The sequence below is a fragment of the Bidens hawaiensis genome, unplaced genomic scaffold, assembly GCF_021521415.1.
Source record: "Bidens hawaiensis isolate Kalapana, Puna unplaced genomic scaffold, B.hawaiensis_p1.1 tig00000760_1, whole genome shotgun sequence".
NCBI classification, from domain to species: Eukaryota; Viridiplantae; Streptophyta; class Magnoliopsida; order Asterales; family Asteraceae; genus Bidens; species Bidens hawaiensis.
Window position 1 is genome coordinate 4281409 of NW_027491043.1, and position 15673 is coordinate 4297081.

Here is a 15673-nt window from a genome sequence, read left to right on the forward strand (position 1 = left end):
GATAACGTACTCCCATAAGAATTTTTTGACATTTGCTGTCGTGATGTGGCCAACGGCTTGGCCTCCACCCACTTGGTAAAATAATCGATTGCGATGAGCAAAACCTTCACCCGCCCCAGTGCTTCGGGGAAGGGTCCCATATGTCTATGGCCCACTTATGGAAAGGCCACACTGAAGTTACTGGGACCAATTTGTTCTGGGGCCGCAGCGTTTGTGGTGCGTGTCTCTTGCAAGCATCGCACTTCCGGATTTCTTTGACCGCGTCCATATGCATGCCTGGCCAGTAATACCTAGCATTCATTATTTTGGCTACAACCATTCTCGGTCCGGCATGTAGTCTGCAAATGCCCTCATGGATTTCTCTCATTATGTAATTGGCATCTTCTGCGTCTACGCACTTAAGTAGTGGACCGAGGAAGGATTTCTAGAATAACACGTCGTCCTGTACTTGGTAGCACAACGCTTTATGGCAAATTTTCGCGCTTCGATTTTGTCCTCTGGTAAAATGCCAGAGGATATGTATTCTAGGACGGTGTCATCTAGGAGCCTGTTCCTGTTTAGAAGACCAAGACCTGGTGCTGAGGTACGGACGGGCTGTCCAGGACCTCAATTCTCACATCTCTACCCATGTGTTCAAAACTGGTAGATGCCAGTTTACTTAGTGCGTCTGCAGGCCTATTCTCACTTCTCTTTATGTGAACGACTTTGTACGAAGTGAATTGCTGCATGAGGTCTTTAGCCTGGGATAGCTATGAAGCCATTACACCGTTTTTTGCTTCATAAGTCCCTGATACTTGACCCGCGATGAACATTGAATCGACCCGAGCTTCCAAGAACTTAACACCAAGTTTCTTTGCAATTCGCAAGCCAGCTAAGAATGCCTCATATTCTGCTTCGTTATTTGTACTTTTGAAGTTCAACTTGATGGCATATGTGAACTCTTGGTCGTCTGGGTTGTTTAGTTTCAGGCCTGCGCCTGAGTCTTCCCCGCTAGACGCTCCGTCTATGAACATAGTCCATTTTTGACTCTCATCTGTCGAGGTTGGGGGTTGTTGCTCACAAAGGCATTCCTGGATTTTTTCGGTTGGTATCTCTGTAACAAAATCTACTAAGACCTGTCCCTTGGTCGCGGGTCTGGGTTTATACTCTATTGAGTGTTCCCCAAGTTCGATTTCCCACTTAGCCAATCTCCCGGATAACTCAGGTTTTTCCATTACGCTTTTCAACTTGTAGTCGGTTAGCACATGTATGGGGTGGCCTTGAAAGTACATTTTCAACCTCCATGCCGCATATACTAATGCCAATACCAACTTTTCCAGCATTGAATACCATGTTTCATCATCCGCTAATGTTCTGCTGACATATATATTGGAATTTATACAGTCTTCTTGTCTCTCAAAAGAACTGCCCCAACCGCGATGTCGGACGCAGATAGGTACAGTGTGAGGGGTTCTCCTTCCTGGGGTGAGGTTAATGTAGAGGTGCGAAATATGTTTTAAGGGAAATGTGTTGAACATGTGCCTAAGCCTCAACCGTCAAATTTAGTTTGTTTATTGTTGCAGCCATGAGACTACTAGAAGACCTTGTTGTGGCAAAAGTTGGACAATCTATCTTTTTGTAAGTTCTTGTCAAGGAGATTACAAAAAGATGTTGCTGAAGAATAAGCTGAAAACTTTATCATGTAAAGAGCTTGGCTGGAATTATTTAACATAATTGTTATATTCTTCCATTATTTATTTTAGTTTATATTGTTGTATGTGTAGTACTTACTTTTTTATGTTAATAACGAGAGTATCGTTATTATTTGTATTAATTTTAATATAAAAAGTGTCTCATATTCCTACGGATACAGCCAAGGTACCTATAATTTCTTTTGCTGGTAAATGCCTAATGGATTATCCTTACCTGCTCCATATTAAAGAATATGAAAGTTTAATGGCAAAAAGATATGTGCCTTTGTCGAATCTTATAAATAGAGAGGTGTTGTCTATGTGTATGAGGACACTGATCCTTACTACAAAATCTGTTTTGAGTTATTCCAAGACAAAAGCATACAAATCACCTACAGAATTGCCATTTCTGCTTCAGCAATAAATGATCAAATCGTTGGGGGAGTTGCGTAAGCTCATGAGTATTCATACAACAATATTCATAGTCGATATGTCACCTCTACTTGCATCCAGGTTTTTCCCAAACATGATGAGTTTAGGAATGATGAGCAAATAATATACATGGATTTTAAGTCAGAAAGCTATTGATGTCTTTCAATCAACAAATTTCGAAGTCATTAAGTCGTTGCAAGGAGCACTTTGTTTCAGATCTTATGTTCCAGCATCACGGAGATTGCATTACTTTACAAAAAGATGGAATAAGTTCACTAGAAAGCCACATGTGCTTGCGATATGGGCGTATGACACAATTTGGGCAGTTGCAGAGTCCATTGAAAAGGTTGCAATCCAAAAAAATGGCACATTGCTTCTAAATGAGATTTTAAAATCCGATTTTAAAGGTATGAGTGGTGAGTTTAGGCTTAGTGAAAGAAATCTGATCTCTAATGGGTTTAAGATCATAAATGCAGCCGACTATGGAGAAAGGAGAGTGGGATATTGGACGTTGTCGAAAGGAATTACAAGAACACTTCTTCCAATAAACGATGTTGTTCTACATCCTGGTATCGATACGGAAGATGTCATTTGGTCGGGAGGGTCTACTATCATTCCAAACGGTAGGAGGGTCATGCCCACGAGTCATGGTAAAACGTTAAGAATTGGTGTCCGAACTGGACTACAATTTAAGTACTTCGTAGATGCCGTTTATGATGATCAGAAAAATATCACAAATGCCATTGGATTTTGTGTTGATGTTTTCAATACTTGCCTTCAAGCATTACCATATGAAGTGCCCTATGAGTTTGTTCCATATGAGCATGGAAGTTATGACGAACTTATAAAAAAGGTCTCCAATAAGGTACTTTCTAAGTTATAACTAACTTAACTATATGTATCAGCAACTAATAAATATAGCTAGTTTCTTTGTTATCAATTAAGCGGAATTTGAAAAATTGATTAAAAACAATTACAATACCCTAATGATTAAGGCTGTTAAATAATTAACAAAAACAAAACTATGAAAACTGGAATTACAAAATTTGATCAAGAAACGTGATTGAATTGAATTGTAGTCGTTTGAGCCCTAGAACAGTATTTAACGACTTGTTTGCCTTCCTGATGACCATGCCACAACCTCAACAATCTCCACCTTTTGACATGGCTCAGCATAACCCTACTAATCACCAACACTTAGCAATTTCAAACAAAGATTAAACTTGGGACTCATAACCACTTTATTTAACATATTTGAAGCATTTAACTCGGAATCAACATGTTCTACTTCAACATCCTTGAACCGACCACTTCCCATATAAAATGAATCCTAACACTTATGTTGTGACAACCGGAAAATTTTTGTTAAAAATTCGCAACCCTTCTAAAACAACTGTGACAGTACCCAGTAGACGGGATGTCTACTTAATTCATTTTGATCTTTCAATGGAAAGAAAGTTTACTGAATTCTTGTTTTCATACCTATAGATTGCCAATCTACGTATTTACTTAGCTACAACTATTAATTTTCGGGACGAAAATTCTTTCAACAAGGGGATAATGTGACACCCTACACTTTCACGTTAACACCGTTAACCTAACTCCATTACCACGCATGTGATGCATAACATTTACACGAGTCAACAACGATTCACACACACGAGTCTGTTAGTACGCGTTGGTGATTATTGTCGATTAAGACATGTTTAAATAATTCAGATATAATTGTTATATGTTAAATGATTTTATGTGTTACACGATTTAGTAGATTATGCTCTCTTAGCATGCTATTAGTTACGATATAAAAATAATACCTCAAGCATATGTTTATAATATTATCTATGTGAAATTACATGCTAAATGATTATGTATTTAGTTCGTAGCTTGTTTCATGAAAATGTGATTGATTGCGCGTATTGAGTGTAACTTAAACATTTTCGGCTTTTACAAAAATAATATTTATGGAATGATATAAAGACTTATTTTATAAACTTAGGTTAGTATTTTAGTTGGAATGATTCGTTGTAATCCGGTTTGGTGTTTAAAGCCAAAACTCATTCTAAAAGGGTCATTCTTGTAAATATGATTATTATAATATTATACAAAATATTCCAAACCTAAATCTCCAACCATAAACCCGTCTATATGCCTCCCTCTCCCCCTTTCACGATTTTAAGCAACCATAAGCCCTAATCACCTTCAATTGATTCTTGTTTCTTGCAATTGGTGGTATCTTTGAGTGATTCACACGATTCCTAACGTTATTCGGTAAGTCTTATGCATCAACTTCATGTATTGATAAGTTAATGTGAAACCATGGATATTAAATCTCTGTAATATTGACGATTATGATGATTAATTTATGAATTAGAAACTTAGAGATGTCGTAAACATGTTAGGGTTTGAGTTTTGATGATAACGGTTTGCTGACAGATTCGTACTCGTTTATTGTTTGATCTTTAACTCGATTATACTTAAAAATTTTTCAACGATTCTTGTTCCATGAAGTTATACTCTTAGTCTAGTTTCCAGAAAGGTATTACTTGTAATTTTTGGATGAGATTTGAATGGTTTTTATGATTTTATAAAAACATAGGTCAAAGCTGATTCAGGGAGTTATATTCTGGTATGTCTTTCCGAAACCATTACTCCCTAATGACAAATCCAAATAGGTTGGTTCCACTTCTGGAACTTAGTATTATGAGTTTAGAAGACAACCCAATTATCCTTGCATAATTTGTATAAATGAGTTGAGAGAACCATGAAAATACTTTTTGTTGCGCAATCTCCTGAACTGTTTGTACCTATGTACAATGATTGAATTATTGTGAGCTTTTTATATATGATAAAAATATAATAAAATTTTTTTGAGAAATCTAGTCCTTATATTATACTGTGATAAATTTTTTATAATTTATCCTTGAGTTTTTCATAGTAAATAAAATCCGTTTGTGCATGCTAAAATCTGTCTTGTGAACTGAATGATCATAAGTTAAGTTGTATGACGAATATTTGATTGCTTTGCCATGATATGATGCGTGGATACATGTTAGGACTTTTGGTACAATTGACATTACTTTTTTATCACCAACGAGTCGTCGGGTCATGTTTGTGTTTGTGTGTGAGTCCATACGCGAGTCTTAGACTCTTGTGTTGTTAAACACATTCTCATAACATAAACACTTGTGCTATGTAACAGTTAACGAGTCAAGTGCATACATTTGGTTTGAAAAAAGTCCATTACACGCATCACCAGGTGAGTTCATGCTTTTTCCTAGTTGTTTTCTAGATTGAAAACAGCAAAACTATTTTCGTATACTTGTTTTCTGGATTGAAAACAACAAAGCAATTTCCTTGTTTTCTGGATTGAAAACAACAAAGCTATTTTCGTATACTTGTTTTATGGATTGAAAATAACAAAACATTTCCTTACTTGTTCTCTGGATTGAAAAAACGGACATACTTACATACTGGTTTTCTGGATGAAAACGCAACGACTTACTTTGGATTTATGTAGTTTTGTCACACCCTGTTAAGCGATTTGCGGAAGCTTAAAATGGAAATGTAATAGATACAACTGGTATCAAATACATTGTTCATAAAGAAACATTACTAACTAATTTACAATATATTACATCGTTCTAACGTCTTTTACAAACTATGTGATACAATCAAAACTAGCTCTTCAACTACTTAACTCCTAACTCAAATGCTCACAGCATCAATCACAATCCAAACATGTAACACATAAGCAATCTACTCCACCTTTCTGATTACCTGAAAAGCATGTTTAAAGAAAATGTCAACTACGAATAGTTGGTGAGTTACATAAGTTTTAAATAAATCAGTTCTGCGTACCACACAGTCGTAGTTTGCATGTACGCGCGTATTTAAAATTTGTATTTACGTTTGTATATATGTACAGCTGTGTCTCTGTGTGTACATATGCATGCATGTAAGTTTATAATATAAATTTGAAATTCCGATAAAATCGTGATTGTTTGTTCGCACTACGTGTTTCCAATTTCTGTGTTTAATCAACCAATGTGGACCCCCTTCCACCCACAACGGTTCCGCGTAACATCAACCACTGTGCCCCCCCCCCCCCCTTTTGCCAACAACGATTCCACATGAAATCCAATCTTACACATTATATACACAAATGATTAGTATTTCCTATACCACATTATTTTCTACGCCTATTCACATAGCATGTATACACACACACACACAGAGATATATATATATATATATATAGTATTCACGTATCACCAAACACTGTGGCCCCACTTCCGCCCACAATATCCTCGTGGCCTCCACTGCCCACGTTATTCTCATGGTGGTCACAGACCATGTTTTCCCTATGGCCGTTACAGACCATGTTATTCCCCATGGCCGTTAAAGACCACGTTATTCACTCATGGCCATTACAGACCACGTTATTCACCCAGCTTGTTATGTTTAACAGTACACAACGTACTTGTATAAACGTATTGTCATGTGTAATTTTATTATGTTTTGGTATTCGTACCATGTCCACTTAATTTAACATTCAATATGTAACGCCCGTTGATTCCGATTTCAAGAATTAAAGATTGTTGAGTATGTATAATTCTCGGGATTCATCCGACGTTTTTCGGAAGCCTTCACGTCATCCCGGTATGCCTAATCACTTAACTTTTCTTCCAAGTTGCATTATTATTAAATTCCGGGGGCTAGAATGAAAATGTTTTATATTATAACATTAAACAAAAAATAAAACCCTAACCCTATGCAGCTGGTCCGATCGGCCACTTCCAGCCACCCCCTCCCTTCTTTGCTTTGACTTTTTGATCGATTCCAAGCTCCTAGAGGTAGTTCAAGGTATGTACTACAATCCTCTACACTCTTTTTGTTCACCCCTAATCGTTTTGATCCTCAATTTTGCCAAAACTTTTGTTGGGCAGATTTCGGCTAGAGTGCAATTGACCCACTTTCCGTGGATAAAAATTAGAGTTTCTGGTGTAGAAAGATTCCCAGGTATGGCATTTACATCATATTAAAATTTCGTGGTCATTGGAGGTGTTTAGGTCGGTCAATCGATTTTAGTTCGAAAACTAGGGTTTATCGGGTGTAGATTTGCCAATTGTTGAGTTTGATGCGTTAGTTGATCGGGTGACCGACCGATTATGTTCGTGCAGCCCTAGGGGGGTTTAAGGGCTGTGGAAAAATTATTTTTTTGGTGCTCGGGGCTGTCGGGGTTAGAGCTTCGTCAATCGAGTCGACGTGCGCGAATTTTCGTTTAAATGTTAAAGTAAGTGTTGTAAAAAGGAACCGTCAATCCTATCAACTCGGGTGACATAATTATGATGAATGAAAAGGTTTAAGACGGAATTTGGTCCATTCGGGGCTGATTCGGTTAACTAATGGTTTTTAGGATTATTTCACGCGCATTCGACCCGATTTGACTATCTTTTGGCCTTGGGCCAAGTATTGGGCCTTGGGCCAAGTTGTTGGGCCTTGGGCCAAGTATGGGGCCTTGGGCTAAGTGTTGGGCCTTGGGCCAAGTTGTTGGGTCTTGGGCTAAGTATTGGGCCTTGGGCCAAGTTGTTGGGCCTTGGGCCAAGTGTTGGGTCTTGGGCCGAGTTGTTGGGTCTTAGGCCAAAGTGTTGGGCTTGTACGGCCCATTAGGCTAGAGTGTTCCTACAGTCTAGTTTAGTAACGCGTTATGTATAATTTACAGGCCCTTGCTTGTGATTGTGCCCTTAGGAACTTCCTAGCTCGTTACATGTATTCGATCGATCTCAGGTCAGTTCATGATGCCCTTTTTACTCTTTTTACTTTTGGGCTAGCATGCACACCTAAATGTTTTCTTACTTGATGAAATGTTTTTTTAAAATGATTTTATATAGGCTTGCTAGTATATGGTAAGCCTTGGGATGTTATATATATATATATATATATATATATATATATATATATATATATATATACATTATTTCTTGGCCTCTATTTCGCTATGTTGTAGTCGTTTCGACTACTGATGTTGTGTATGCCTTCTTCGTGTTTGCATGCACTGATGTTATGTGTTTGGGTTGTACGTTTGCTCGACCCTGATGTTATACGTGGATGTTATATATATATATATATATATATATATATATATATATATATATATATATATATATATATATATATATATATATATATATATATATATATATATATATATATATATATATATATATATATATATATATATATACTGTTATGTATATAGGGATGTTATTGAATGGATGTTTACATATACCTTTGTATATGTATGTATGAGGATGTTTAAGTTTGATAATGATGATTAGATAGATGTACCCTTTTACTTTTAGAAAACCTTTGGTATGGCTATCATGATTTTACTACTGATATCTTTTACTTAAAACTTGAACTCACTCAGCTCAAGCCGACTTTGTGTGCATGTTAGTGTAAGTTTAAGGATTTGAAAGAGGATGCCTTATTGCTTGGACGTGCACGGAGCTACTCGGACGGTGAAGGGCGTACTGGAAGGAGGAATTGTTATGAACATTTTATTTCAAGAAACTTATAAAAGTTATACTTACTTTGGATTTTGGGCAAAATTCCCGGGTTTCGGGAACTTATTTCACTTTTCATGTTTTCCGTAAAAAAAAATGATACTCTGATACGTTTGTTTTAATGGAAGAAACGGTTTTTAAGTTTATTTAATTTTATGAGTGTTTGAATGATTACCAACTGTGGGGTACCTGGGGTTCGGGACCTTACAAGTTGGTATCAGAGCCTTGGTTCGAGGGATCCGAGCATCCCCGAATGCTTGGACTCGAACTGTAAGAAAAGAGACCAGTATGCCCGCCACGAGTAGCTGCACGCCAAGAGGTAACTTTAAGTTAGTTAGTCATTCCTTTACATTTAAGATTTCCTTTATGTCATTAACTGTTAAGTGTTAGATAGAGTGCTAATATGGTTAGGGGCCGGGGGTGATTAGGACGGGCGGGTAAAGTAAACGACTAATCACACTTGATCAACATCATTAGCAGTTTACCCTTACCTTACATGTTCTAAATTCCACTTGTACTTAATCATATTAAAACTCTGTCTTTGTAAGGATAAATCATGGTTAATACTCGAACAACCAGGAGAGGTGGTTCTAGCGGTCGTGGTCGTGGGAGTCGTCGTAGGCCACGTGCCGAAGCCGAGAATGAGATTCCTACTCCCCAGCAGGAAACTTCGATTCATGAGGAGGGGGTAACCCCACCTTAGATCCTGCTTTACGCGCGGCTATCGCGGATGAGGTTTACCAGGTGCTCCATAGCGCCATTCCAGAGATCGTTGCTGAGTCCGTCAGGGTCATGGAAGAATCACTAGCTGGTAAGGGTTCGGATAGGGGAAGGAAGAGTAAGGAGGTACAAGTGGAAGAGGAAGAGGAAATGTATGTGCCGAGTGGGGATGATGATGAGGTGCAGACCATTAGTGTATCGACCCGGGGTTGCTCGTATTGTGACTTTAAGAAGTGCGACCCCCCTTCTTTCGATGGCACTAAAGATGCATTGGCAGCACATCAGTGGGTGAGGGAGATGGAGTCTGTTCTGAGGGTTAGTAAATGCAAGGGGGATGACATGGTGACTTATGCTACTGCCTTGTTCCGTTCCGAGGCACTATGTTGGTGGGATAACTTGGCGCAAGCCATAGGGGATCGTGCGGTTAGGAGGATGACATGGGATGAGTTGAAGAAATCGGTTCTTGATCAGTTTTGTCCTCCGCATGAATTAGATAAAATAGAACAGGAATTCTTGACCTTGGAGGCTGGTTCTATGTCGCTTTGGGAGTATACCACCAAGTTTAACAAGATGGCTCGCTTATGTCCCGACTTGGTTACTCCCGAAGCCAAGAGGATTTAGAAGTACGTGAAGGGACTTCCGGTGGATATTCGTAGGGGTGTGTTGACTACTGACATAAACTCTTTTCACTCGGTGGTTACGCTAGCAGGTACACTTTATGATCAAAGGGAGAAATTACCGCCTACCGAGAATAGGAGGGCATGGAACTCAAATTCGTACGGTAAGCGGCCAGGGGGGAACAATTTTAACTCGTCCAGGAAAAGAGTAAAGACTGAGACTTCTGAGTTTAAAAGGGATGTAGCGTCAGGTAATTGCAAGAAGTGCGGGAAGCCGCACAAGGGGGAGTGTAGGATGGGGTCTGGCACTTGTTTTCGTTGTGATAAGGTATGACACCCCCATTTCGAGTGTCCGACATTGACCTGTTTCCGCTGTAAGGGTTCGGGTCACTTGGCATCAAACTGTCCTTCCATTAGGGCGGGGGGGTCCAGGCAGGGGACTTCCTCGAGGGGGAAGATGGATGAGAAGCCGAAGGCCAGAGCTAGGGCTTTCAACATCTCCAAGAAGGAAGCGAAAGAGGATGCGGATGTCATTTCAGGTACTTTTTTCTTATTTAGCTTTCATTCCACCGTTATAATTTCTTATTCTTTTGAATTCGGATGTGTTGATCGTGTAGCTAAGCAGTAGTATAATATAGTCCTAGGTACCTTTCTACTTGATGAATTACAGGCGTCAGTTTTATTTGATTCGGGCGCCAGTCGGAGTTTTGTGGCTACCACTTTCTGTTCCTTATTGAATAAATCACCCGAGCGCGTAGTCGATGGGTTTGAGGTTGAGGTTGCCGTAGGAAAATCCGTGTCCGTGTCTAGGGCTATTCAAGGTTGTTCCATTGAGTTGTCTGGTTATAGGTTTCCGGTGCGACTGTACTTGATGCCGCTTGGTTGTTTCGATGTGGTGCTCGGGATGGATTGGCTCGCAAATGTTGATGCTCAGATCATTTGTGGTCAGAACCTCGTTCGTCTAAGGGCCCCGGATAGGACTCGAATTACGGTCTTCGGAGATCGGAATGTTGCGATGCCACATATTATATCCATGCTTAAGGCGAGAAAGTTGATGCAGCGGGGGTGCGGGGCGTATCTGGCGTACGCTATGAATGTGAATACCGAGGTGGCTACCGTCGGTGATGTTCCTATTGTTCGGGATTTCCCGGATGTATTTCCAGATGATTTGTCAGATGTTCCGCCGGATCGCGAGATCGAGTTCCAGATAGACCTTGTACCGGGCGCCAAGCCCGTTGCACAAGCTCCCTACCGCCTAGCGCCGAATGAAATGAAGGAGCTTATGGATCAGTTGGAAGACTTGCTCGATAAGGGCTTTATTCAACCGAGCATCTCGCCTTGGGGTGCCCCGGTCTTATTCGTTAAAAAGAAGGACGGTAGCATGCGGATGTGCATCGACTACCGTGAGTTGAATAAGCTCACCATTAAAAATCGGTACCCGCTCCCGAGGATCGACGACTTATTTGATCAGCACCAAGGAGCTAGTTGGTTCTTGAAGATCGACCTTAGGTCCGGGTACCAGCAGTTGAAGATTCGGGAGGAAGATATTCCTAAGACTGCCTTCCGCACTCGTTATGGACATTACGAATTTCTGGTGATGTCTTTTGGTTTGACCAACGCACCGGCTGCGTTCATGGATCTCATGAACCGGGTGCGTAGACTGATGCTCGATCGTTCTGTTATTGTGTTCATCGACGACATTCTTGTGTACTCTAAAAGTGAATCCGATCACGCCGGTCATCTCAAGGAAGTGTTGGAGGCTCTGCGGAAACACAAATTGTATGCGAAATTTTCTAAGTGTTCCTTCTGGTTACGTGAGGTTCAATTTTTGGGCCATGTTATTAACCCGAGTGGTATTCTAGTTGACCCTGCAAAGGTGGAATCCATGAATGAATGGGAGTCTCCTAAGTCTCCAACCGAAATCCGTAGTTTTTTGGGTTTGGCCCGATTTTTCAAAAATTGCTTCTTCACTAACCAAGCTGACTAAGAAAAGTGTTAAGTTCATTTGGGGTACGGAACAGGAGGAGGCTTTTCTCGAGTTGAAGAACAGATTGACGCATGCCCCGATATTAGCTTTACCTGATGGCACCGACGATTTGGTGGTGTATTCTGATGCCTCTTATCAGGGGCTTGGGTGTGTTTTGATGCAGCGAGGTCGAGTCATCGCTTATGCCTCACGACAGTTGAAGCCTCACGAGGCGAATTATCCTACCCACGATTTAGAACTGGCAGTGGTTGTGTTTGCGCTTAAGTTGTGGAGGCACTATTCGTACGGTGTTCCTTGCGTTATTTATACCGATCATAAGAGCTTAAAGTATTTCTTCGAACAAAAGGAACTGAATATGCGGCAGCGTCGATGGTTGGAGTTGATTAAGGACTACGACCTGGAGATCATGTACCATCCACTTAAGGCTAACGTGGTGGCCGACGCGTAAAGCCGGAAGGAGAGACCAAAACCTATTCGTGTGAAATGCTACCAGCTTATTCTCAAACCCGACATTTTGAAACAAATAACCAACGTACAGAATGAAGCATTGCAGGTGGAATGGATTATGTCAGAGCGTATTTGGGGTCAGGAAAAGTTGTTGGAAGACGTAGGTGATGGGGTGAAATATAAGGATGGTCGTTTATGGGTACCGAGGTATGGAGGATTCAGAGATAAAATTTTGGATGAGGCACACAAGTCGCGCTATTCTATTCACCCGGGCACGACCAAGATGTACCAAGACTTGAAGAAAAATTATTGGTGGCCTGCAATGAAATTTGAGGTGGCTCAGTACGTGAGTAAGTGTTTGATGTGTCTACAGGTTAAGGCCGAGCATCAGAAGCCATTTGGGAAACTTCAGCCGTTGGAAATACCTGAGTGGAAATGGGAACATCTTACTATGGATTTCGTGACTAAATTGCCTCGTACTTCTAGGGGTAATTATGACACCATTTGAGTAATCGTGGATAGATTGACCAAGAGCGCTCACCTCTTGCAGATTCGAGAGACTTTTAATTCTAAGCAGCTGGCCGATGTGTTTATTCGTGAGATCGTCTCTAGGCACGGGGTGCCGGTATCTATTGTTTCGGATAGGGATACGCGTTTCACTTCCAGGTTTTGGAAAAGGTTTCACGAGGAGATGGGCACCAAACTCCTCATTAGTACTGCTTATCACCCGCAGACGGATGGTCAGTCCGAGAGGACCATTCAGACTCTTGAGGATATGTTGCGGGCTTGTGTTATCGACTTTGGTGGTAGTTGAGACCGTCACTTACCGTTGGTGGAGTTTTCGTATAATAACAGTTATCACGCCACGATTGGGATGCCACCGTTTGAGATGTTGTATGGTAGGAGGTGTAGGACTCCAGTCTGTTGGGGTTCCATTGGTCAAAAGCAGTTAGGTAGTTTAGAGGTGGTCGAGGCTACGACTGAGAAACTCGACAAGATTAAAGCATTTATGAAGGCCGCGCAGGATCGTCAGAAATCTTATGCCGATAAAAGGTGAAGGCCTATCGTGTTTGAGGTTGGGGATCGGGTTATGTTAAAAGTTTCTTCCTGGAAGGACATTATTAGTTTTCATAAGAAGGGGAAGCTCAGTCCGAGGTTTATTGGCCCGTTCCGTATTTTGGCCTGAGTTGGCGAGGTAGCCTATAGACTGGATTTACCCGAGGAGCTCGCGGGGATTCATCCTACTTTTCACGTGTCTCATCTGAGAAAATGCTTAGCGGATGAGGAGGCCCATGTGCCTCTTGATGATATTGAGCTCGATGGTAAGCTGAACTACGTCGAGCAACCGATTGCTATCCTTGACCGTCAGGAGAGACGACTGAGGAATAAGGTGGTTAGGCAGGTGAAGGTGCAGTGGAGACACCGAATGGGTTCCGAGGCTACTTGGGAGTCCGAAGAAGAGATGAGGAAGCATTATCCGCAGTTGTTCCTGTTACATCGGGATTCGGGGACGAATCCCATTGTAAAGGGGGTGGACTTGTAACGCCCGTTGATTTCAATTTCAAGAATTAAAGATTGTTGAGTATGTATAATTCTCGGGATTCATCCGACGTTTCTCGGAAGCCTTCACGTCATCCCGGTACGCCTAATCGCTTAACTTTTCTTCCAAGTTGCATTATTATTAAATTCCGGGGGCTAGAATGAAAATGTTTTATTTTATAACATTAAACAAAAAATAAAACCCTAACCCTATGCAGCTGGTCCGATCGGCCACTTCCAGCCACCACCTCCCTTCTTTGCTTCGACTTTTTGATCGATTCCAAGCTCCTAGAGGTAGTTCAAGGTATGTACTACAATCCTCTACACTCTTTTTGTTCACCCCTAATCGTTTTGATGCTCAATTTTGCCAAAACTTTTCGTTGGGCAGATTTCAGCTAGAGTGCAATTGACCCACTTCCCGTGGATAAAAATTAGAGTTTCCGGTGTAGAAAGATCCCCAGGTATGGCATTTACATCATATTAAAATTTCGTGGTCATTGGAGGTGTTTAGGTCGGTCAATCGATTTTAGTTCAAAAACTAGGGTTTATCGGGTGTAGAATTGCAAATTGTTGAGTTTGATGCGTTAGTTGATCGGGTGACCGACCGATTATGTTCGTGCAGCCCTAGGGGGGTTTAAGGGCTGTGGAAAAATTATTTTTTTGGTGCTCGAGGCTGTCGGGGTTAGTGCTTCGTCAATCGAGTCGGCGGTGCGCGAATTTTCGTTTAAATATTAAAGTGTTGTAAAAAGGAACCGTCCACCCTATCAACTCGGGTGACATAATTATGATGAATGAAAAGGTTTAAGACGGAATTTGGTCCATTCGGGGCTGATTCGGTTAACTAATGGTTTTTAGGATTATTTCACGCGCATTCGACCCGATTTGACTATCTTTGGGCCTTGGGCCAAGTTGTTGGGCCTTGGGCCAAGTTGTTGGGCCTTGGGCCAAGTATGGGGCCTTGGGCTAAGTGTTGGGCCTTGGGCCAAGTTGTTGGGCCTTGGGCCAAGTTGTTGGGCCTTGGGCCAAGTTTTGGGTCTTGGGCCGAGTTGTTGGGCCTTGGGCCAAAGTGTTGGGCTTGTACGGCCCGTTAGGCTAGAGTGTTCCTACAGTCTAGTTTAGTAACGCGTTATGTATATTTTACAGGCCCTTGCTTGTGATTGTGCCCTTAGGAACTTCCTAGCTCGTTGCAAGTATTCGATCGATCTCAGGTGAGTTCATGATGCCCTTTTTACTCTTTTTATTTTTGGGCTAGCATGCACACCTAAATGTTTTCTTACTTGATGAAATGTTTTTTAAAATAATTTTATATAGGCTTGCTAGTATATGGTAAGCCTTGGGATGTTAAATATATATATATATGTATATACATTATTTATTGGCCTCTATTTGGCGATGTTGTAGTCGTTTCGACTACTGATGTTGTGTATGCCTACTTCGTGTTTGCATGCACTGATGTTACGTGTTTGGGTCATACGTTTGCTCGACCCTGATGTTATACGTGGATGTTATATATATATATATTGTTATGTATATAGGGATGTTATTGAATGGATGTTTACATATACCTTTGTATATGTATGTATGAGGATGTTTAAGTTTGATAATGATGATTAGATGCCCTTTTACTTTTAGAAAACCTTTGGTATGGCTATCATGATTTTACTACTGATATCTTTTACTTAAAACTTGAACTCA

At 40.7% G+C, this 15673-nt stretch overlaps 1 protein-coding gene and 1 pseudogene across 1 annotated transcript; one reads left to right on the forward strand and one right to left on the reverse strand.

The window, feature by feature from the left end:
• Window positions 1-749: 749 nt before the first annotated feature.
• On the reverse strand, window positions 750-1322 carry LOC143533724 (uncharacterized). Its single transcript, XM_077028408.1, has one exon. The coding sequence runs from the start codon at window positions 1320-1322 to the stop codon at window positions 750-752; it is 573 nt and encodes a 190-aa protein (XP_076884523.1).
• A 96-nt stretch (window positions 1323-1418) lies between these two features.
• LOC143533729 (glutamate receptor 1.2-like) overlaps window positions 1419-15673 on the forward strand; it is a 35608-nt pseudogene continuing 21353 nt past the window's right edge.